Source organism: Ursus maritimus, unplaced genomic scaffold, assembly GCF_017311325.1.
Source record: "Ursus maritimus isolate PB19 unplaced genomic scaffold, ASM1731132v1 scaffold_4, whole genome shotgun sequence".
NCBI lineage: Eukaryota > Metazoa > Chordata > Mammalia > Carnivora > Ursidae > Ursus > Ursus maritimus.
The window spans coordinates 38426036-38449403 of NW_024426552.1; the positions used below are offsets into that span (position 1 = coordinate 38426036).

Consider the following 23368-nt stretch of genomic DNA (forward strand, 5'->3'; position numbering starts at 1 on the left):
AGGGTATTCATGTCAGTGCTTTGTAATAGAAATTTATTTTATAAGTATTTTAAACTTGAATGTTTTCAAGGAATTTAAGATTCTTTTTTAAAGCTCTAGTCCAAGTCTTCAGCTGTTTAGTTTTTAAAAAATATAATTTGGGTCTCCAATGGAGAGGACATAACTGGGCTAAGCTACTTTGATGACCTTACAGGATAGTGAGGTTCACATAGAGATCATTTCCTGAACATGGTTGACCTTTAACAGAACTGATTATTTCCTCACCCAAACAGTTATGCAGGATACTGCCAGATCTCCACTACCAAAATCTTGCCAGTTTTTCTAGACAATTGTTTACCATCCATGTTTAAAAACCTTGTACCACTAGAGGCAAAGCACATAAAAGTGAAAATAAGTAAACTTGTTTCTAGTCTATTTACCTAAAGTCTTACAAATCATATGGAAAAATTAATGTATAGAAAGTAATTTCCTTATTATCTGATCTGTCAGCCAAAAAGTAATTACTAGTTTTCTGTAAAAACAGGAAACTCAATCATAAAATGCCTGTTTAAATTAAAATGCCAATCTTGAAATCTTTTAACATCAAGAAATTAAAAAAAAAAAGAAGCTTGCAAATTCAAGAGGATGCTTGAAATGAAAGTTATGGTTCAAAAATTTGTTTATAGTAAGAGACTAAAATCATGTCACTGCAAAATTCCCCATGGCTTTTGGCACTGACATTGAAAGAAAGATTTTAGTCTTTTGGTCACTTGAAGCTGCTACTAAATACAGTAAGTCTTTAAAAAGGGTCAAAAAAGACAGTGAGGAACTGAAGGATAAGATAACTACATCATATACACGCATAGTTTGAAATAAAGACAGTCATTTCTTCGAGGGATCTGAAGATATAAGAACAGTTTCCCACCATCCCTTCCTTTTTGAAGGGGATCCTCTAATCAGAAATAATTCCTTTAAGTTACTGTGAGTGGTGTTGCCTGGCAGCAGCTTCAATTTCCTAGGCTAGTGTTCAATCCAAGTAATTAAGTAATCTCACAAGGAATAATCATATATGGCAACGGGGTAAAAAAGCAGGGCAGTTCTTCCATGCACAAACATTTCAGGAGAAAAACCATCAATTTTAAAGATAACCATCAGGTTTCAGGTATCCTAGCACACTCTAAACCCTAAGTTTTGCTTTACACCATTGGTGACTAAAATTAACAAGTTTTGCAGTGAGGTTTTTTTTTTTTTTTGGTTTTTTTTTGTTTTTTTTTTTGCCTGCAACTATATACACATTGCAAAACTACTCTGCATCACATGATTTTAAATGAAATAAATATAAAAATGAACCACACAATCAACACATAACTTTAATACTCCACATTTATCTTGATCACAATGATGGTAACCTCCTTGTCAACAATCTTGTGAGTTGAGGAGTTGATTCTCATTCTCATATCCATCAGGCAGATATGCTCTCCTCAGCTGGTCTGACTTAGGTATGGAGCCTCCATTCTTCACATGGCGAGACAGGAAAGCACGGACCGCTGGGTGATCAGCCTTCTCAAGTGGGATGTTGGCTTCCAGGCACATTTTCACAAAGTCCTGGATAACACTGACTTTCTCTGTTTGCGCAGTACTGTTGCACTGAAGGGATGCAGTTAGGGGCCTCTGCTTCTTTCTCACATTCTGCTCTTCAAATTCTGCCTTCCTCTTGGTATGAGTCTTTGACTTAAGGTGGTCACTAATGGCAGACTTGCGAACATGATTCAGAACCACATTGCAAGAAGTGCAGAAGAGTTTTCCTCCATCTTCATGCAGCTCACCTCCAAACTCAGTGACTCGATCCAGGGGAGTCACATACAAAGCAGTCTTAGAACGGTTTCGAGCAGGTGGTGCTGTCACTACAAATCTTTCCATTCTGACTCTGAATAAGGTTCTTTCAAGACAAGAGAAACAAAAATCAGTGTTGTAACAACAGTTCATTCAGGAAGTAATTAACAATAAAAAAAAGGTATAAACATTTTAAGACTTAAAGACTTTAGAAAACTTAATTCAAATTAATAGACTGTGTGTCCATTAAGTCTTAACTTACCTGAAATATGTAAGGGAAGGCAAAACCAGAACAAGTTATTAGCAACAACTAGGTCCATTCCTTGAATTGATGAAATTCAAATAAATTAGAACTATGAAAAAAGAACTCCAACTAACCCAGATGTTACTACCTTTTAGGAAAACCTAATCCGATGTCAATATTTAGGGTATTAATTCTATTAACTCTCATTCAATGTAGATGTGTACTGAAGTTTAAAAGAGCTTCTTTTACCTTCACAGCTCTGGGTCAACTGATTTTAGGAACACAATTGTAGGCAACTGTGTACAAAGTATATTCAAACAAGTAGGCCACTAAACTGGCCTAATTCTATATGAAGATTTGTTCTGAGAAGAAAAAAAAAAAGCAGAAACAAAAAAGAACACAGACCAACTGCAATTAACAGTAGTAACAAAGACATTAAATGTTAAAGCCAAGAACTAGAGCTCAAAGTAAGTCATTTTTTAATGCATATATACCTCTACTGAGTTTTCTAAAACGTGATAATCAAGATAAGCTAAGTGCTTTTTCTAACACTTTCTCCTCTTTTTTTCCATTAAAGACTAATACATTTGTTAATTATTTATTTCACTTATTAACTAGTAAGTTAGAACAAATCTAAGAAGGTAACACAGTGCCTAGTATATATGATAGGCGCTCAATCACAATTTGTTGATGGAATACTTTAAGTAAATGATTATCTTTACTATTTTCCCAAGTATTTAACTCAGAAGCAGCTTAATAATTTCTCAATTTACCCTAATAACAAATTTTTAGGATCTTTGCCAAAATCATGGCATTACATTATGGACACTGAAAACTTGAGATACCGAACAAATGTAGTCAGTGACACCCACTTGTTCTCTGGAGCCATACCTTTGGGCTAAGCTCTGCCTATATATAAGAAATTAAAATGAAATTGATAGAATTCAAGGTGGAATTCTGTTCTCTATAAGTAACATCAGAGAAAAATTCCTAAGTGCATTCTCAACAACTATGCTTTAAAAATGTAATCAGGGGCGCCTCGGTGGCGCAGTCGTTAAGCATCTGCCTTTGGCTCAGGGAGTGATCCCGGCGTTAAGGGATGGAGCCCCACATCAGGCTCCTCCGCTATGAGCCTGCTTCTTCTCTCCCACTCCCCCTGCTTATGTCCCTCTCTCGCTGGCTGTCTCTATCTCTGTCAAATAAATAAATAGAATCTTAAAAAAAAAATAAAAGGGTAATCAGTAATAATGGTGTATTCTCTTAACCCATACTAGAGAACTCATAATTGGGTTACAGGAAATGTCTTTCAAAAGAACACTAAATTGCCAATGTGTTAGACACCTGTGGACATAAACTCAGAGACAGGCTTAACGTTTCACAGAAATTCTGCAAAGTATGATAAAGTTTAGGTTTTAATACATTTAATTCAATTTTTTTTCCATTAACAAATTATTCAATGCTTGACTCTCATGTGCCAAATATTGTATTAGGCTATAGGTTTTCAATGGCAGATAAGACAGATATAATTTCTGCCCCAAAAATAATTAATATGAATTACCACTACACGTTTGTACTTTAAGTCAATGGTACGTATTTTTTACTCCCATAGCAAATCAGTCAAAATTATGATTAATTTTGTTCTAAGCTAGTTATGAAAAACATTAAATATCCATGCCCAGGAATACCTAAATCTTTCGATGTGAAAGTCTTCTGTATTCAAATATTTGGATTTCAAACTTTAAAACAATAAACATGTTCATTATTCTCTGAATCGTAAAATGCTCAATCATTTGTGCTAATGTGAAAGGCCTATACATTCCAATGTCTACTAACTTTCAAAAATCTGTTTCTCTTACTGCAGAGGCAAATATCCACCCAGTAGAGGATGCTCGACTTTACAGAGACCCGAATAACAAAAGTGTTTTTCAACAGAAGGTAAAGATACCTTAAACGAGGAAGTTAAAAAGTTAAAAGCAGGAATTAGCCAACAAAAACGTAGCAGCAAATTATTTACTAGGTCGAAATAAACTCAGAAGTTTTCAAGTTTAAGTGTTTACCCGATCAGTTTCCAGTTTTTTTCGTCTTGATACTTAGTTGTGAAGGGTCTCCAGCGCAAAACCAAAGACGCTTGAAATCCTGGCACTTTCGTTTGTTCAAACCCGCAGATGCTTTCAAATCAGTTTTTCAACAAGTGGTGATGGGGAAATAGTTTCTGGGCTTGCACCCTATTTTCCCTGCGGTGCCGGGAAGTCATGCCTTTACTGTAAAACATGAAAAACAAATGGAAAGAAAAAATGGGGGAGGGGGAGGGAACGAAGGGTAGATAAAAAGACGAACAAGAACGACACAGCCACCACGGAGGTGTCTTTAAAACCGCTCCCTTTAGGTTAACTCCACACAACAAATCCGGATCCCAACGTTTACCTCAACACTCCTCAACCCAGTCCTTTCTCAGTTGTTAGCCCCGCTTTGCACCTCCTCGCGCGCCCCAGGCCCCAGGGTTCGGGAGGGGGAGGGAAAGGCGGGGCGCGGGACGTTCCCGGCGTCTAGACTCCCTCCTCCCGCGCCAAGCTCAGCACGCTGGCGCCCCACAACCCCTGCCCCGCTAGCTGGGCAGGGCCGAGACCCAGCTGCCGGCCGTGGGCCCGGGAACTCGACAGCCGAGTTGGCGGCAGTCTCAAGGGAGGAGGCGGCAGGCGCCTGGCGGAGGCGTCTGCTGTCAGGCTTCCCGTCTCCTCCCTCTTCCTCCCGCCGACAACGGCGCCCCGGCCCCGCCCCCGGCTCCCGCTTCAGGACGGAAGGCCCCGGGCCCAAAGCCCGCACCAACGGCCGGGCCCACCCTCGGCCTCCCTAGCTCCTCGGTACCGTAGGATCGGGGCCGCCGTTAGGGGAAGTGGACGAGAGCCGGCCGGAAAGGAAAGGAGGAGGAGGAAAAAAAGGAGCAAGGGGGTGAGGGAGGAGGAAGACCCGTCGCCGCCGCCGCCGCCGTCGTCGCCGTTGCCCGATCGAGCCCCGCGGCGGCCGCCGTGTCCCCCGCCGCGCCCCGTCCTCTTGCACCGCCTACGGCAAAGCTCGTAGGCGGTCCCCAGCAACCGCCGAGCAGCATTGACCAACGGACCGCGAGTCTATCAAACAGACGGCTGATTTGGCCAATGGGATTGGAAGGGTGGGCATGTGTATGATTGGCGGCTAGGCTTCTCCAATGAAAACTGGGGGCGTGGGTGGGCGGAGCCGGAAGTAGAGCCAGCCGAGAGGCCCCTGTCCGGCTGGGGCGGAGGGAAGGGGGAGGGAACTAGAGGAGGAGGAGGTTAACCGAGGCAGCTACAGCGGCGGCGGCGTAGGGGCTGGTACGCGCTGGGCGGCGAGAGCCTCATGGCGGAGGAAGAGAGCGATCAAGAGGCCGAACGCCTCGGAGAAGAGCTCGTGGCCATTGTGGAGTCCCCGCCAGGCCCTGTTGGGTTTAGAGCTGCGGGCGACGGCAGAGGTGGCGCTGGCGGCGGCAGCTGCGGTGTCGGCGGCTTTGGGATCAGCAGTCGGGATTACTGCCGACGCTTCTGTCAGGTGAGGCGCCCGTCGGCCGCCCGGACTTGTCACCCGGGTCCTGGGCCTCCCTGCGTCTCCTGGCCTTCTCGTTCTCGAATCAGGGCTGTGTCCGGTGTTCGCTTCCCCAGCCCAACAAGGAGAAAGAGTGAAGCTCCCTTCTCCACCTATCCGGCTTGGGGTGGGGGGCAGGGAGAGGGACTGGGATGACCCGCGGGTTTAGGGTTGCTGAGAAAGTGAGAGTTTGTCAGGGGTGGAGGGGCTGGAGGGAAGGAGGGTCAGCTGGCAGGAAGGCTGTGTACTGACATGCCTCCTCTCCTCCAAACAGACCCCTTTCTGCCCGAGGGTCCCGCCTTCTTGGGTTTCCTACCCTCTTCCTTCTCATCTCATTTGGAATCTCTGGCAACATTTCCTGCCTTCCCTTCTCCGGCCCTTGCCCCCCGTATTCTCCCCTTTTTCGGAGATGGGTGGCATGCCATCTCTCTACCGCCCCCTCTCCTGTCATCGCCACCCCTCCCCCTTTGCTAGGGTCTCCTGTCATCCCCTCACGAGATCCCACTGGGCCAGTTCTCCAGTTGGTTTAGGCGCTGACCCACTGTTAGTTACTTTTTTGGGAGGTGGGGTTAAGGCAGTGTGATTGTCATCTTTCCTTCTCTTACCCTGGTTCCCCGACAAGCGTACTCTCTTTTCTAATGAACTGCTGATAGAAAAAGTAGTTTTCCTTAAACTATTGCTCCGGTTACCTCACCACCCCCTTCCGTTTTTAAATTACAATGTATTTTATGCAGCCTGTAAAATACAGTGTCCGAACGGTGACGATAAATTATTTACTTGGTAGTCTGCCACTACGATATGATGTAGTTTAAGCTGTTTGACCATAATAAAATATTAGAGCGACAAAGTACTTGTCCAGGGGTAAAATTTGTGCAATTTACATTCACATCTACGTGTATTTATAGTTTAAACATTTCGTTCTCATTCACAACACTCTCGTTTTGCGAACTGTTTTGGATTTTTTTTTTAACACTCCATTCCATTTTTTATTTGTTTATTATCTTGGATTATATAGGGTTCAAATTATTGCTCCACCACTTCCTAGTTGTGTTACCTTGCAACCTAAGTAACCTACAAGTTACTTAACCTCTTTGTGCCTTAGTTTCCTCTTCTGCCAAATAGGGAGAGTAATTAAATGAGTGAATATGTAAAGGATTTGAATCTTTTACATATTAATTGAACTTAGCTATTAATTTCATTGTGGTAACAAGTAGGAATAAAGTTAACAAAAAGTGGGCATTGTGTTTGCTGAAATTTGATTTTATGCCTTTGCAAGCATTGAAAGAAAAAGGATGGAGTTGACGTTTTCAGGTAAGTTTTTAACACTTTAGTTTAAATCAATTGTTTTTTGACTCCTCCTCCCACCTCAGTAGATAAGTTGGTTTGAAGGTGGAAATTGTCCTGGTATAAAGTGTGTCAGTTTTCTTTGGCACTGCTCTCTATTTAGTGACTTTCTTGAAAAAAATTTTTTTTGGTATTGGCATTCACCACTGGATTTAGAGATTCAGTGTCTTTACAGTACTTATCTTTTAACTGTATGTTTTTCATGTAGAAAGCATGTTATAGGTAGACTTTGTATCTATAGTAATTTTAAGTTTCTGAAAATTAAGTTACAGTTGATTTTTTAAATATATTCAGTGGCAGAAAGTCTCTTCATTTTTATCTATGTTTGCTTTTTATGTAATTAATCAGCAACTTGGTTTTCTTTACATTTAGCTTTGTTGATTTATTTGATCAGATAACTGTTAATTGCTGTAGAATTTGAAATTTTGAGGGCCAGAACATTTTTGTTGAACTTTTAACTACTCTTCTGTATCCTGAAATCAGTTTTAAGAACAATGAGTAAATTTAGCATGTAAAATACAGCATCTGAACAGTGACAGTAAATTATTTTAAGAACAAATGAAGTTGAAGGTTCTATAAAACTTCACTACCTCTTAAATATCCAAGAAAATAAACTAAACAGGAAATACTTAACGAACTTTTATATTGCTAAGTTATGAGTTAAGTTATACTGACATACTTTCATGTTACCATCTTCTACCTGAAACCTCATTACATATTTTATAGTACTCTGGATTACCAGTAGATCTGTTCTTAGAGTTCCTGTCCTAGTTCCACCTTGCAAGTGAGCTTTGAAGTTCTTTTTTTGTATTAAAACTTTAAGATGGAATAAAGGATTATCTGTATTAAGTTGAAGTTTATCCATTGATTAATATAATTCTAGTATAGTAGTTCTGTTTTATTCCCCCAGTAAGGGAAGCAGTGGATCATATTACTAATTACCAAAGATTGTTTTTTTAAAGCATTTGGTTTCCTAATATTTATTAAGAATAATATTAAGTAACGTACATTCATTAGTAAATTACTTAATCATGGGTAATCTATAAAATGGATAATATACACTTGGGTGGGTGACAGTTAACTAAATATATGAATTATACACAGAACCTTGTGATGTTGAGAAGAAAGACTCCAATTTATCTTCCCTTTAGAGAGAAATATTAATCAAAATTTCTTGGCAGTTAGTTGTGTGGGTGAGGGGAGAGAGGAAGGAACACTTGAAGAGAAGTTCTTGTGTCTTTTTTACAACAAGGAAAAGTAAAACAGAAGACAGTAGGTAATACATGTGATAAATTATGCCTATACCCAATACTTTGATGTACTTTTCTATTTGAGAAGCAATGCCGGTAATTATAAAATCTTAAACCAAGGGAATAGCCCTTGAGGTTTCAGCTAATTTTTGAGATGATACATTTGAGAGATTGAAAGTGTTGGTTTCCAAATAGTTACATGGTCTAATGTTGGACTAACTGCTGTGTCACATTCTCCCTTGGCTCTTATTTGTAGACTCTGAACAAATGCTTAAATAAAATTGGCCCTTAACTGATATTTCATTTGCTTTAAAGAGGAAAGGAGAGGGAAAAATAATTTTCATTGAGGGCCTACTAACTCTTAAGGCCTTCACATTGGTCTTATTATGCAAGTTACATAATTGAAATGGAGGCCTGAACAAGTTAACTTGCCTTCAGTTCCAATAGGTGTGCAAACTGGGATTGGAGCCCAGCCTTCAATTTCTACTGAAAGGTAGATTGAAATTACAATTAAATCCTCAAATGATTAGGGGTGCCTGGGTGGCTCAGTTGGTTAAGTTCCTGCCTTTGGCTTAGGTCATGATCCCAGAGTCCTGGGGTCGAGCCCCACGTCGGGCTCCCTGCTCAGCTTCTCCCTCTCCCACTGCTGCTCCCTCTGCTTGTGCGCATGCTCTCTCTGTCAAGTAAATAAATAAAATCTTTAAAAAAATTCTCAAATAATTATAAAATGAACTTTTTTTGGCAAGTTGCATAAAGGGGAAAAGTAGTTACTGGAAGTACTCAGGGAATCATGGATGAAAAAGATTTTAAAGTATTCTTTCATTATGCCACAGTATAAAAAATATTTGAAGAAATAGTCAGATAATTATTATTTCTCTAACTTCTTTGGTACTGTGAACTATTTCTCCAATACTTGAAGGTTATAATAATTCGGCTTACCTTGTTGCTAGGTATATTGAAATGTTTTCATCATAAGTTGTATACTAACAAGTTAAGGTACTTTGTTCTTAGTTTAGTGCCAGAAAGAATGTAGTGAGTGATAAATAAGTATTTCTGGAAATATTTTGATATGTTGATTAAAGTAGATTTTAAATTGTTTTTTTACTATACTAGGGTTAATAGCCATCCCACGAGGATTTCATGAGTAGAAAAGGAGAGAATGAACCTGAAGTGCTCAGTACTATAGCGAGCACATAGGTAAGATTAAATAGATAGAAGCTATTAATATTTCTGTCGTGCGAAATCCTCTGAAGGTTTAAGAGGGACGTTAGAGGTAATCTAATCTGTAAGTCACTTATAGTTTGTATCCCACAATAAAATTTAGAGAAAATTTAGGAATGTTACATTTCTAAAATTCTGTTATTTAACTAGAAGACCCTGATGAAATACTAAATGATATGCAGAACAACTGCATGTTCTCAGAGATTTTGTTTTCTTCAGGGGACCTTCATTAAGTCTGGAGATATTTTTGATTGTCTTCATTGGGGGATTGCTACTGGCATATTGTGGGTAGAGGCCAGGGAGGCTGTTGAACATGCACAGGGCAGCCCCAACAACAAAGAATTATCTGGCCCAAAATATCAGTAGTGTCAAAGTTGAGAAACCCTACTATACCCTTACTTTGGAACTCAGTGGATACTTTATGTCTGTAATACTGATACAAATGGCAAAAATGTATATTTTAAAATACATGCTAATGTCTCTTACTTTAGAGAAATTAAAATTTAAGCTTTTCTTTTAATGAGTTTTATTTATTTAAGTAATCTTTACACCCAACGTGGGGCTTGAACTCAGGACCCTGAGCTCAAGGGTTACATGCTCTTCCAACTGAGCTAGCCAGGCACCCCAGAGAAATTAAAATTTAATTGTTTTTGGAAAATATAGTCTTTATTTTTTAGTCTTTTTTTTTTAAAGGTTTTATTTATTTATTCTACAGAGATAGAGACAGCCAGCGAGCGAGAGAACACAAGCAGGGGGAGAGGGAGAGGAAGAAGCAGGCTCATAGCGGAGGAGCCTGATGTGGGGCTCGATCCCCTAACGCCGGGATCACGCCCTGAGCCGAAGGCAGACGCTTAACCGCTGTGCCACCCAGGCGCCCCTATTTTTTAGTCTTAATATAGAATTTACATAGTATTTATAGTTCTTTGAGTAGTTTCTTAGGGTAAAGAATACATTATTAATAATTCTTGCTATTAATTGGAATTATTTTAAATTTATTTTGAATTTTTATAAATGTTTCTTATGTATTTATTTTAAAAGGTCTTATAGGACTTAAATATCAGGAATTGCGTTTTGCTTCTAATAGAGACCTGATTTAAACAGCTTAAACCGTTGTATACATTTATTTTTTTTATGTGAAAAGTCTTGAATGGATAGTATAGGAATGATCATAGTACCATCATTTGCTTTTTCTTATCGGTCATCCTTGTCTTATCTCAAGTTTACCTCAAGACTCAAGATAGTTGCTGGAGTTTCAGCCATCACATCTGAGTTCTAAGTAGCAGGAATAGGGTGTGTGTGGGGTAAGCCAAACATATATTGCCCAAATCCTTCTCAGTGACTTCCATTTCCATCTTGTTAGCTATCCCCATTTGAAAAAAAAAAAAATGTTAGGACTTTTTTGTATTGTTTTTTTGTATTATATTTCCTGATAAACACGTGTCTGTGATTCTACTAGTAAGGGAGAAGTAAACAAGACTGCGTATTAGAGAGGCAACCAGTCCCGCCCCCCCACAGCTTATCATAAAAAGCAGCCATCATACTCTGTCCTATTCTTAACCCACATATTCCCTGGAGGCAATCACTTGCAACTCTTTTAGCTCTTACAGTTTTTACCTCCATGTTTATAATTTTTTTCCTCGTTATAGATATGATCAGTTAGCTTAGTTGATGGAGGAGGTAGGGAGTACCTTACTGAATCACTGTTCAGTTTGTACACTTTGATTTTACACCCTTCTCCCCTTTCCTCTATATCGCTTCCCTTTCTTCTAACCCCTTCCTCCCTTGCCCTGTCATTTCTGAGTCTCTTACAGTTCAGCCTCTTCAGAGAATGCAGAGTTCCCATTGATCTAGTAGGGGAAGAGATCTAGGGGAGACTTTGAACAGATCTGTTTTTCACTCTCACCTCCACTTTTGGAGATAATGTGGTATTTCAGATTCCTGAGATTTTCTGGTGTTTTCAGTACAAATTAACTTGTTCCTGAATTCCCTCCCTCCTTTCTAAATAAGAGCTATCTGAATGTTGTCATCTCTTTTCATTGTTTTCCTCCTTGTGGTTTTAGGTCTTTTGAAACAAAAGTATTTTTACTGTTATTTCAGTGGAGTTTTCAAGTGGGAGCAGAAATAAATGTATGTTCAATCTGCCACATTTAACTAGAAGTCTCAAGTTAGTTTTTCAGCTCAATAAGGAATAGACATGAAAGATGATGAAAAGGAAAAGAACTGAAACTAATTCAGAGTGATTTATTTACTTTTGAAAAAGAGTATCCTACTTCCTGATGTACTCTGTAGTGAATATTCAGAGCTAGAAATAATTTCATCACACAGATTTACTTTGTTCCTTATGGCAAAATAATTTTTATTACTAAATTGCAAATTAAAATTTTAGCTTTTTAAAAATGGTTTTAAAAATTTGACACATTTGGGCCATTTCCAGTGTTCATAAAAGGTGAATTCCATGGAAACACATTAGTTTATTATAATTAGGAAAAACAAAATAAAATGAACCCTTGATCTTGATGGCTATATTTGGGGAGCTAAATGCTTTGTTGTTGTTTAATGCATTTTAGGTTGACTTTCGGAACTGAATGGTACTAATTTTTCCTTATGACATTATTTATGATAGCAAATCCTTGAAAATAACCTTAATGACCAAAGTTAGGGGACTTGTTACATGTAGTAGAATCCTATGTTCTCCTAACAGTCATATTTTTAAATATTTATTCATATGGGAAACAGTTCATGGTATAATATCTACTGAAAAGACACAGGAAGCAGGTAATTTCACTTTTGTAAATAAAAAAGACTGAAAAGAAATATACAAATTGTTAATAGTGAATAACTTCTTAGTGATAAGTTTATAGCTGAATTTGATTATTTTCTTTACACTTACTAATTTTTTATACTTTCTTGATTAAACCAACTACCTTTATAATCAGAGGAAAAATAAATTATAAAAACATTTTATTTTTTACTCTTCCTACCTTCCTACCTTATTTTTTGTGAAGAAATGCAGTAAATGCCAGATTACTTGAGTATGATAAAATGTTAACTCCTTGTTTCTTAAGAATATGTAAATTTTTAAAAAATGAATTGGTTAAGTGAACTTACAAAGGTCATTTTAGGTTAACCAATGAAACCCTAAATTTAAATAACTTCTTTATACACAATCTTGCATTAAAAAATATGTCCATATTGCTTTCTAATAACGACCCATCATACTGGCTTAAAAAAATCAATCTCAGTTTTAATTTTGTAGATTAAATGGTAGGAGAAAATATTTTTAAATGAAGTTCATTGCTTTTAAGTATTTTAATGATACCATCATTTTGCAGTTCTGCCAAACAGAAGTGAGGCACCAGTTATACTATTATTGTTGGCACCGAGTCTTGATTTTTCTGCCAAAAATTGCTAAACTATACCTTAGCAATTACAAACAAAAGCAGAAAAGAGAACTTTAAATTAAATTTAAGAAAGCTATGGTAAAATCACTGTCTGGTAAGTTATTTGAAAACATAAGATCAGTAAAATATAGTTAGTTGGTATACCATTTTAAATGTATATTAATATGTAATGGTAAGGATAGTGGAACATTTAAAATCTAAGGTAATAAACTAAATATTAATTCTGGTTAAATTGTAAATCATTTATAGTAGTACCTAGTCTAAATTAGATAGTATTTTTAAGTTTTGTAATTTCCAATAAATCTAACACTAGATCGGTAACCTTTAGCTTTCATATAATATATATCACATTGATTTCTTAGCTCCCTATTTCTCTGACTGGTCAGCTCATTATTTCAGCAGTATACTCTATCCACTATGGGTCTGTTCCTAGTATGAGGCCCAATCAATGTCACCTGGTTAGAGCCATGGTGGAATACTGGTGGCAAAATCAACATGAGAGGAGTTCTGTCTGTATAATTTGTTACATAAGATCCTAAAGTCTAGTACACTGACACTCTGTACCAAGCACTGGGTACACTCAACTCTTCAAAGCAGAACTGAATATGAAAATAGCTGAAAGGCTTTCCATCTAGGCAGTAGGAAAAAAAGTCATTGATATTATAGATGAAGCTTGTCAGTTATATAAGACACTGGGTATATAGTAGTAAGCAAATAGGCATTGTCCTTGTTTTTGTGTACAGTTATAACTTTGATAAGTTCTATGAAGAATAGGTATACAATACTATAAAATAGGGCCTAATAAGAGCTTGCCTATTTTTGTATTCTTGGGCAAGCTGAAGTCTGCTGAGCTTTTTTGGTTTAGTTTGAACATGTTGAGTTTAAGATACCTTTCCTCAGCCAAGGAGAGATCTTAAAGATAGTTGGATTTACAGAATTCAGAATGCAGAGATGAGGTCTGGTTATCCTAGCTGTGTGGATGGATAGTATTTGAAGTCATCTGTATGAATAAGCTAACATAGGGAGATAATATGGAATGGGAAAAGAAGGAGGACTTAGAAATGAACCTTCAGCAACTCCGTAGTTAAATTTCCTGGTAGAAAAGATTGAGTCTTCAGATGAAATCTGAGAAGGATTAGTTAAAGAGGTTGGAGAATACCAAGTAACTATGGTGTCACAGAAGTCAGTGGAAGAGAATGTTTCAGGATGGAGTGAATGGTACTTGACATTGAAAGCTATTGAGATCCAACCATTGAATTAACATGGAGAGGTCTTTGGTGACTTTAAGCAGAGCTGTTTTAATGTAGTGATGGGAGCAAGAATCAGAGTGGAGTAGTTTGAGGAGTGAGAGGCAAAGAAAGAGAGACAGTAAGTATGGATAGCTTATAAAGGAGAGGAAATGATATCAGTAGAAGCTGGAGAGCTTGTGGATTAAAGGTGAGTATTTAAAAAAATATAGAGGTGAGAATTTGGCGTGTTTAAAATCTGATGAAAATGATTCATTTGAATGGATGACGTAAATCTACAAAAGAAAGAAGGGATAATCTATAAAATAAGATTTCAAAAAGGGAAGGAAGGTTAAGATACAAAACACAAAATGGAGGGGTTGCTTTATGTAGGAGCTTTGAGGTATCAGGAAAGTTCATGTGTTGAGAGTACGTGATACTAGTTGGAGCTTTAAGGTAAATGGAGGTCTAAAATCGTAGCTTCTTAGAGAGAGGTAGGTTGAATTGACCTACAGAACCATTTGGATTTACTGATTATGAATGTAGAGTGACCACTAGTCTGTACTTTTGTTCAGCAGTGCTCATCTGCATAGGTGAAGGCATGATTAGTTATATGATTAGTTATATTCATTTTGGGTTGAATATTATGTTGTAATTGATCAGTTAATTAGCTTTGAGAAAGAAGGGCACAAGCTACAAGCTCATTTTCTGGCTCCATTTGTGGTAAAATATGGTACAGAGAAGTGAAAGGAGGAAAGAGAGAAGGTAGAGAAGCAGTTATGTCAGTATGGGAGCCCCTTTATCTATGGTTTCATTTTCTGCGATTTCAGTTACCTGAGGTCAGCTGTGGTCTGGAAGCAGATGATCTTCCTTTTGATATATTGTCAGAAGGTCAGTGGTAGCCTAACACTATGTCACATTACCTATGTCATTCATCTCACTTCATTTCATGACGTAGGCATTTTATCATCTCACATCATCATTAGAAGAAGGGTGAGCAGAGTACAATAAGATATTTTTGAGAGAGAGAGATACCACATTCTCATAACTTCTGTTAAAGGAAATTGTTAAAATTGTTCTGTGTTATAATTAGTTATTATTGCTAATCTCTTTTTGTGCCTAATTTATAAACTAAACTTCATTATAGATATATATGTATAAGAAGAAACATAGTATATATAGGGTTTGATACTATCTGTGGTTTCGGGTATCCACTGGGGATCTTGGAATGTATCCCCTGAAGATAAGGGGGGACTACTATAGGTATTAATAGGTGCACAGCATTGCTTTTTATGCAATGGAAATATGTGTATGTATATAAGTGGGTATATATAATGTCCCCATAAAATGTATATACAGTTTATTAATATATATTTCTATAACTGGAGTTTACTAAAATTAACCATTGTATATTTTGAAGTTGAAGTGTTCTAAATACTCCCTAATCACTATTGTCACTGATTAGATGTGTGTGTCTTATATTTTTAATATCTGAAAGTTTTACTTATTTTATTGGAATGTTCTATATATGTATATATAAGTCATATTTTGAGTGTTTTCCAAGTGTCAGGTGCTGTGATAAGTCCTTTCATGTGTTTTATCACTTAATCCATTACCCTATAGGTTAGTGCCATTTTTCCCATTTTACAGATCAGGAAACTAAGACCAAGAGAGTAAATGGCTTAACTAAGGTACTGTAGCTAGTTGGTGATCGTCGGATTGGAATCTGGCCAGCCTGTCAAGAGCCTGTGTGTGTACTTAGCCATTTCAATACACGCATACATTATACTGTACCTAGGAATATGCATTTGGTACCTATTGTAGCATCTGTGTATGTGTATTTGATAAAGCAGTTGTGGACTGAGTAGAAATAGTTATTAAAAAAGACTGAAGGCAGCAGAAACTAAAGATGTTCATGAATGTAAAAGAGAAAAAGATCAAACTTAAGCTATTGGAAATTCCCTTTAAGAAGTGATTCTCAAACCTTTTATTTTTTTTTCCTCCCAACCCACCTAAATGGGATATACTTCTCTCAGAAGCAGTGGCTCACTATAGTGTTTATTTTTAAAATGCAAGAGTTGTGATGATTACAAACCAGTAGAAGTTATTTTATGTTACTGTGTTTTGAAGGCAGCAGAGTATGGAATATGTTTTAGATATTTATCTTCAAAGATTACATTTTAAAGTATCTTTCCATATTACTTAGATACAACCTTGCACAGATGTGGAATTCTTACTAATCCAGGGTACAGTGAATATGCATTTTTCGGCTTAATTATCTATCCTTTTACCGTGCCTTGAAAACTCTTGCCTAAAGATCTCTCAAGTAAAAGTAAAGTCTAAAATTTATAGTCCATGCTCATGAGGGTGTAGTGAAATGGATAGCTAGCTCATTTTCAGCTGGTGGGAGTAAAAATCACCACAACCTTTCTGGACTACTATCCATTAGACTATATTACAAACATTAAAAATAATTTTTACCTTTTGGCTTAGTAATTTTCCTTAAAGCATTAACTTTTGAGGAAATATAAATTTGGATATAAAGGTATGCATTATAACATTAATTGTAATTAATGAGAGGAATAAATTGAAAATGGAAAAGCAGCCAGAACATCTAAAATAGTTGAAAACTTTTCAACCCTCAAGAACTATTAGTTAGCCTTAAAAAACGATGTGTTCAATAACTAATGACCTAGGAAAATATAATAATACAAAAAAATTTAGGTGGAAAATTTGTAACAGGATTATATATTTCGGACGTAGGCTGGTGTAGTCTCACTGTGCTTATATGTGGATTTTAGAGAGGGAAAGTGTGGTGAAGATAAATGAGCCACTTCATTAGAAATAAGATTTTTTGATGATAGAATATAGGAGCCATTCATATACTTCAGAAAGTCTGTGAACTCTCTGAAATTATTTGCAAAAAGTTGTATTTGCCATTTCTTTGTTGAGTAGGTCTGTTTTTTGTTTTTGTTTGTTTGTTTGTTTTGGTCTGTTTTCTGTTTTGTCACATTCTCTTTAAGAATTTCAAAACTTGCTAAAAAAACAAACACAACCCAACAACAGTCCAAACACACCAAAAAGTTATGAACCTTTGCTGTAAGCCATTGTGACATAAGCAGTATTGCCTGTTTTTTATAAATAAAACTTTATTGGAGTATGCACATTCATTTTTACATTTTCTGTGGCTCCTTTCATGATACAATGGCAGGGTTGAGTAGTTGGGATAGAGGATGTATGGTCCGTAAGCTGCTTTTTGGCTCTTTAAGAAAAAGTATGTCAGCCCCTGTCCTAGATTCTCATTTATTCTTTGCAACAACCCTGTGAGATAGGTGCTATTTTTATCTTCATTTTATGAATAGTGCAGCTGAGACTCAGAGAGGTTAAGCAACTAACCCCAAGTCACACAGCTTGAAAAAGGAAATATACCAAGATGTTAACAGTGGTTATATGTGGGTAGTACAATGATGGATGATTTTGTTTTCATATATAATCCCAATTTACTAGCGAGCATATATAACTTATGATCTAGAGAGGAGAAAGTTGTAAAAAAAAATAGGTAGAACTAAGTTATGAGGATCTTAAAATTCATTTATCCTTTTATTATTTTGATTTCCTATGTGTCATCCTGTGTTTATATACTTCTAGTGGATATGGAATTTTTGCTTCTCTTCTTGGCACTTAACTCTTACTATGCGGCTCCTTAACTCTTCTTGATTTTATGAAAAAAAATTGTATTTATAGTTTCTTAATTTTCTATATTAACTGAAATCATTTTTCTTAAACTCTTGAGATTCTTTGTTCTCTCTTTTATACTTTGAAGTTACCTTCAAGTATTAAGTGCTGATAACTTAATAGGTGCTCTTAAAATGTTAGATATGTATCTAACAGTATATAACTTACTTTTTCTTAATATCAGTTGAATTATCCTTAATTATTTTAGGCATAGCTCTAGATACATGAAGTACCATAAAAGTGTCATAGAAATTTTTCTTTCCTAAAAGAAAAAAGTTGGCTGTAAATTATGTGAAAAGCTTCATTTTAATGATTATAGGAGATTTAAGGAGGAAAAAGTCACAACCTCTACCTTCAAGGAAGTGAATCATCTGGTAAGGGAAAAAAGACATATCTGACTACTGTATGCACTGTTAGAACCTTGATCCAAACCACAGTTATCTTTTCCCTGGATTATTTTATCTCTCTGCTTCCAATTTTTCTGTTTATTCTCCATACAGCCAAAGCGATCCTTTTAAAGACATGTGAGATCTCTTCTAAACCTTCCATGTCTCAGAAACAAAACAAAAATTCTTACAGTGGACTATAGTGCTTCATGATCAGGCTCTTGTCTGTCTCTTTGATTAGTCTCATAATACTCTTTGCCTCCACTAATTACCTTCAGCTGCACTAGCACTTTTGCCCTTTGCCCTTTGGTTTTGCACTTGGCTTTTGTTTTGTCTGCCAGAAACGCTTATCATTTGGATTTCTATATGATTTGCTCTAGGACCCAGCTCAAACATCCTTTTAATAAGAGAGATGGAAGCCTTCCCTGAACACCCCACATAAAGTATAAAGTAGCATCACATCTTTAGCATTCCCTTTTCCATTTACCTTGTTTTTTTTTTCCAAGGTACTTAATACTATCTAACATATATTTGTGTACCAATTTTCCTTTCACTAAAAATGAAAGCATTAGAGTACTTGGTACACAGTAAGCACTCAATAAGCTTAGAATAAATGAATGAATAAATATAAATAAACCTAAAACAGCGAAATGATGGCTAGTCCCACTAACACAATGTATATTAAGTCCTCTCGAAGTTCAACTGGAGAGACTACCTCTGATAGTCATAATTTGGGAAAGTGTTAGTGGATGAGATAACATTTGAATTGAGTCTTAAAAAATTGTTAATATTAAAGTGTAGACATGAAAAAGAAAGTGGTATGAGTAGGAGGAAATTATAAGTAGAGCAGATAATTTGTGAAAAGGTAGATGATATGATGTATTTATGAATGGGGGTAGTTAATTGTGTGGGGCTGTCTTTCTTAAAAAAGTGTGATTCCCCAGACCTGCAATAGGAATGTGTACACTATTAGCAATGCAAATTCTCGGCCGCACCCCAGACCTTCTAAATCTTGAAACTTGGGTTGGGGCCCAGCAGTTTGTGTTTTTAACAAGCCTCCAGATGATTCTGATGCATACTAAAGTTTGAGAACCACTGGAGTAGAACATATATTCAGAAAAGTATTGGTACATATTAAGATTGGAAAAAATGGATTGGTCTAGATCTTGGCTTAGGAATTTGAATTTTAGGTTCAAGGGCACAACAGTACCATTATTGAAATCCTGTTTTAAAACAGACTTGATTGATGAAGTAATGAATGAAAGCCTAGACAAAAGGAAGCTATTGGAATATTTCAGAAAAAGAGCGATTGAGGGCCCAACTGGATAGTGGCAATGAAAATGGGAAAGACAAGAATAATATCAAGAAATACGGAAATAAAGTATTTAACATCTGGTTAAATGTGGAGACAGGAACAAAGAATTTTATGAATTTGCATTGGGTTTCTAGTCGAAATGTCTAAGAATATGGTGGTAATATTAGTAGTAAATGGTAGAAGGAACAATTAAGGGATTTAAATGAAGAGTACAGTTTGACTACTGGGTTTGAAGAGCTAGTACATTCTAAAAAAAAAAAAAAAAAGAGGAACAGAAATTGTTAATCACTAGCCAGAATGGACATTTTTTTAATGTTGAGGATATGCATTCCCATTTAAGAACAAGGCATTTTCAGGTAACCGATGATAAAGTTTATTAAAATACAGAACTCATAATTTCTTTTCTCTTTTTAGTAATACTTTAGTACTTGGAGTAAAGGCTTTTTAATAGAGGAGGCTTCTGTGTTTGAGTGTTAACTTACCTATGATCTTTTTTAAGTTTAAAATATCTTTTCAGGTTTTAATTTAGGGACAGGGGACCAAATGTCAACACAACTAATAATGTATCAAATTTGATCAAATGAATTGTCTTCCATTATCAGGTTCACAAAGAATCCAAAGAGAGTAAGATCCCAAATTCTTCCCTTCCAGAATATTGCTTAGTCAGAGCCAGTGGGTCTTCTGTGCCCCTGTGGTTAGAGGTGGGGATTTTTCTAGAGCTGTAGCTTGGGTAGTCTTCCTCTGGTTGGGAGTAGCTTTTCTCACTTCTCTAAAAGAGAATTATTTAACTCCCAATTTCTTTTGTGTCTTACTAGCTTTTTAAAGAATCTAGAAGGTCAGTAGGGCAAAAATTTTACTCTACCCAGTCTGATACCCATTAAATTTAGAACAGTAATTCCTTCAATTTAGTACATAGTCCAGTTGACTCGCACTACTTTTGCCAGTAGATTTTAGTGATATCACAGGGAAGGTGGGTGCACAGGAAACAGGATATCAAGTCAGTTTTGGTTTCAACCTCACTAGGATGCCAGTCAGTTCTGCCAAATGCCAGAGTCTAGAAATTGTACCTAAGTTTTACTGGGAAAATTCATGAGGTGGTTGATTGTGCCACTGTATGTTAACCATATTTTGGGGGGCAATGGGAGCTAACTTAATCTGAACATTACTACTTCCTTGAAAGTGTACCTGAATTTTCTGCCTTGCAAAGTTTGCAAATTTCTGTGGAAGGCAGCCTGGGGCACTAGAATGTGTTTGATGTTTCCTCCTTTAGATTTTTTTCATATTAAAAACTTTTAATTTCCATTTCTTCTGTATAGTCCTGGCGTTCCTGTGCTGTAATAAGTGTGCATTCTGTTTAGTGGCACAGCTTCTATACTATCTCTTGTAAATAGTGTATCACTTACTTGTAGTGTGGCAAGTTCAAGGCACAATCTCCAGAAGACTTCAGCCCTGCAATTTCCAAAGCCCCAGTGTTCTATCCTTATCTCTGGATTTTTTTGTCCCCAGCCTTGTGCCAAGACATTTTTAGTCCTGTGCTACCTTGGATATTGCCATCTTCCCTGAGATTCTTAGGCCTATTGAGCTAAAACCATAGAAGCACTCCTGTTGTGCCCCATATTTGTATTATTTGGGTAAGAACCATAAACAGGTACCAGAAAAGAAGCTGCTTTTGATGTTTCTGATGTCTGTGCTTAAAGGAACCCAGTGAAAACAATATCTCTTTTGCCACTTGCTCCTCTAGACCTTTTCTTTATTCTGCTTTTAACTGTTCTGGGCCTTGCATCATTTGTTCTACTTCATTGGCAGTGTAAACATTCCTTTTTGTCACATTCCTTTCAGCAATAGTAGGTTACACTATTTCAGATAACCATGGCTGGTTTTTGTTTTTGTTTACATTTTAGCCTGTTTTTAAGTTGGCTTCTTTTGTCTTCCTTTTCCTTTCTCTTTGCCTTTGGGCCCAGGTTTGAATGTTCTACAGTTACCTCTTGTAAGATCTCCCATGTCATAGATGAAAGTCAAGGAATTTTGAGTTCATTGAAAAGCATTCATTATTAAACAGATTTTGCCCACTCTCATCTCTCTGACTTAAAATTTTATCAGCTCAACCTCAGACCTAGGACTGATCTCTTATTTTGTTTTTCTTCAGTGTTGCTTTCCTTATTCACTCTCTGATGCCTGACTTTGAGTTTCTTGGGCACTTTCCATTGTGGCACCGTGCCATACCATACATTACCCTCCATAATAACTAGTAATTTGAAATGTCCATGAAATGCTTCTGATATTTTAAGGTACTCTCCCAGCTTCTTCTTCTTTTTTTTTTTTACCTTCAAATCTGTACAGATTTTATGTTACCTTATATAATGATCTTCAAGGTGTGGTTTTTCACTTGCTCTTATTATGGACTTTCTATTTCTTTAAAAGAACATATTGCCATAGTTGGATTTCTAGTCTGGTTCACTCTGAGATTTTCATCCAAAGTTACCTTCCATTCCTGTTACATACCTTTGGAACTAGTCACCCTTTCTTTCTAATGAGGAACAACTAAAATATTCTTTTCCCCTTAATTCCGCTTTTAAGAGCACATAATTCTGGTATATATGTATTTCCTTTTTCTTTTTTCCTGTCTATCTAGTCTTGATTCTTTTTTTTTTTTTCAGATTTATTTATTTGAGAAAGAGAGGGAGCAGGGGGAGGGGCAAAGGGACAGGAGAGGGAGAGAATGTCAAGCAGACTCTCCACTGAGCACGGAGCCTGACGCAGGGCTCCATCTCATGACTCTGAGATCATGACCTGAGCGGAAATCAAGAGTCAGACTGCTTAACAGACTGAGCCACCCAGGTGCCCCTATCTAGCCTTAATTTTAAGAGTGAACTTATTCTTAAGGTAGTACCCCTCTTCCATCTTTATCAACATGACCTCCTTTTATTTTTTAATTCTCCCACTGTTATTTTAATTGTAAGTACATCATTTTTAAGCAAGTTTAGTTCTTGAGATGGAGCAAATCTGGTACCTAAAGTTAGTGTTTGATGCATGGACCTTTTAAGTGTCTCTTTTGGCCTTTGAATTTGTAATAATTCCATTGAATTTTTCTTCTGTCCCAGCATAAGAAAGTGATTTATGTCCTATATAATAAGGAATCTGACTCTTCTTCATCTGTTCACTTGGTAAAATCTACTGGCCATCTTTGTTGAACTCAGATAAAATCTTCACATCTGCAGCCTTGATTAGATTTATGTACTTATCCATTCCAGAAGCTACTTGAGATCATATTGTGACACTGAGTTCAGAAGCCTTTGGACAAGTCCACATGAATCTAAGAGCTGCTCTTTGAGAACAAAATTAAGAGGGGGAGGAACAGAGTTAGTTCACCTGATCTAGGACTAACCATTTATTTTTCAGTTTTTGTCAAAATAAGAAATTTTATTTTTTTTAACATACAGTGTTATATTAGTTTCAGATGTACAATATGTGATTTGACAGTTCCATACCTCACCTGGTGCTTATCACAGCAAGTGTATGCTTTAATCCCCGTTACCTATTTAACCCATCCTTCCAACCCTCTCCCCTTTGGTAACCATCAGTTTGTTCTTTATAATTAAGAGTCTGTTTCTTGATTTTTTTTCCCTCTCTCTCTCTTTTTTCCCTCTCTCTCTCTCTTTTTTCCCTTTGTGCATTTTTTTTTTTGTTTCTTAAATTCCACATATGAGTGAAATTGTATTTGCCTTTCTCTGACTGACTTATTTTGCTTGGCATTATACTTTCCAGCTCCATCCATGTCATTGCAAATAGCAAGATTTCGTTCTTTTTTATGGCCCAATAATATTCCACAGGACTAACAAC

General features: G+C 36.9%; 2 protein-coding genes across 3 annotated transcripts in view; one reads left to right on the forward strand and one right to left on the reverse strand.

Annotated features, from left to right (window-relative positions):
- Positions 1-1336: 1336 nt before the first annotated feature.
- CGGBP1 (CGG triplet repeat binding protein 1) lies at positions 1337-5079 on the reverse strand. Of its 2 annotated transcripts, none has more exons than XM_040621108.1 (3): positions 4922-5079; positions 4114-4317; positions 1337-1918 (listed from the first exon to the last, which is right to left on the reverse strand). In XM_040621108.1, the coding sequence occupies exon 3, from the start codon at positions 1897-1899 to the stop codon at positions 1396-1398; it is 504 nt and encodes a 167-aa protein (XP_040477042.1). In that variant the 5' UTR covers positions 1900-1918; positions 4114-4317; positions 4922-5079; the 3' UTR covers positions 1337-1395. The 2 variants fall into 2 exon arrangements, with proteins under 2 accessions (XP_040477042.1, XP_008702810.1); XM_008704588.2 differs by lacking the exon at positions 4922-5079 and adding an exon at positions 4481-4876.
- Positions 5080-5270: 191 nt separating this feature from the next.
- Positions 5271-23368, forward strand: part of ZNF654 (zinc finger protein 654) — an 84667-nt gene continuing 66569 nt past the window's right edge. Inside the window, exon 1 of the mRNA XM_008704557.2 lies at positions 5271-5617. Coding sequence (XP_008702779.1) covers positions 5429-5617 — 189 coding nt within the window. The 5' untranslated portion in view covers positions 5271-5428. The remainder of the gene's footprint in view (positions 5618-23368) is intronic.

What these genes read in the sequence shown, in the direction of transcription:
- CGGBP1 (XM_040621108.1), bottom strand. Translation starts at nt 1,899, where the DNA reads ATGGAAAGATTTGTAGTGACAGCACCACCTGCTCGAAACCGTTCTAAG.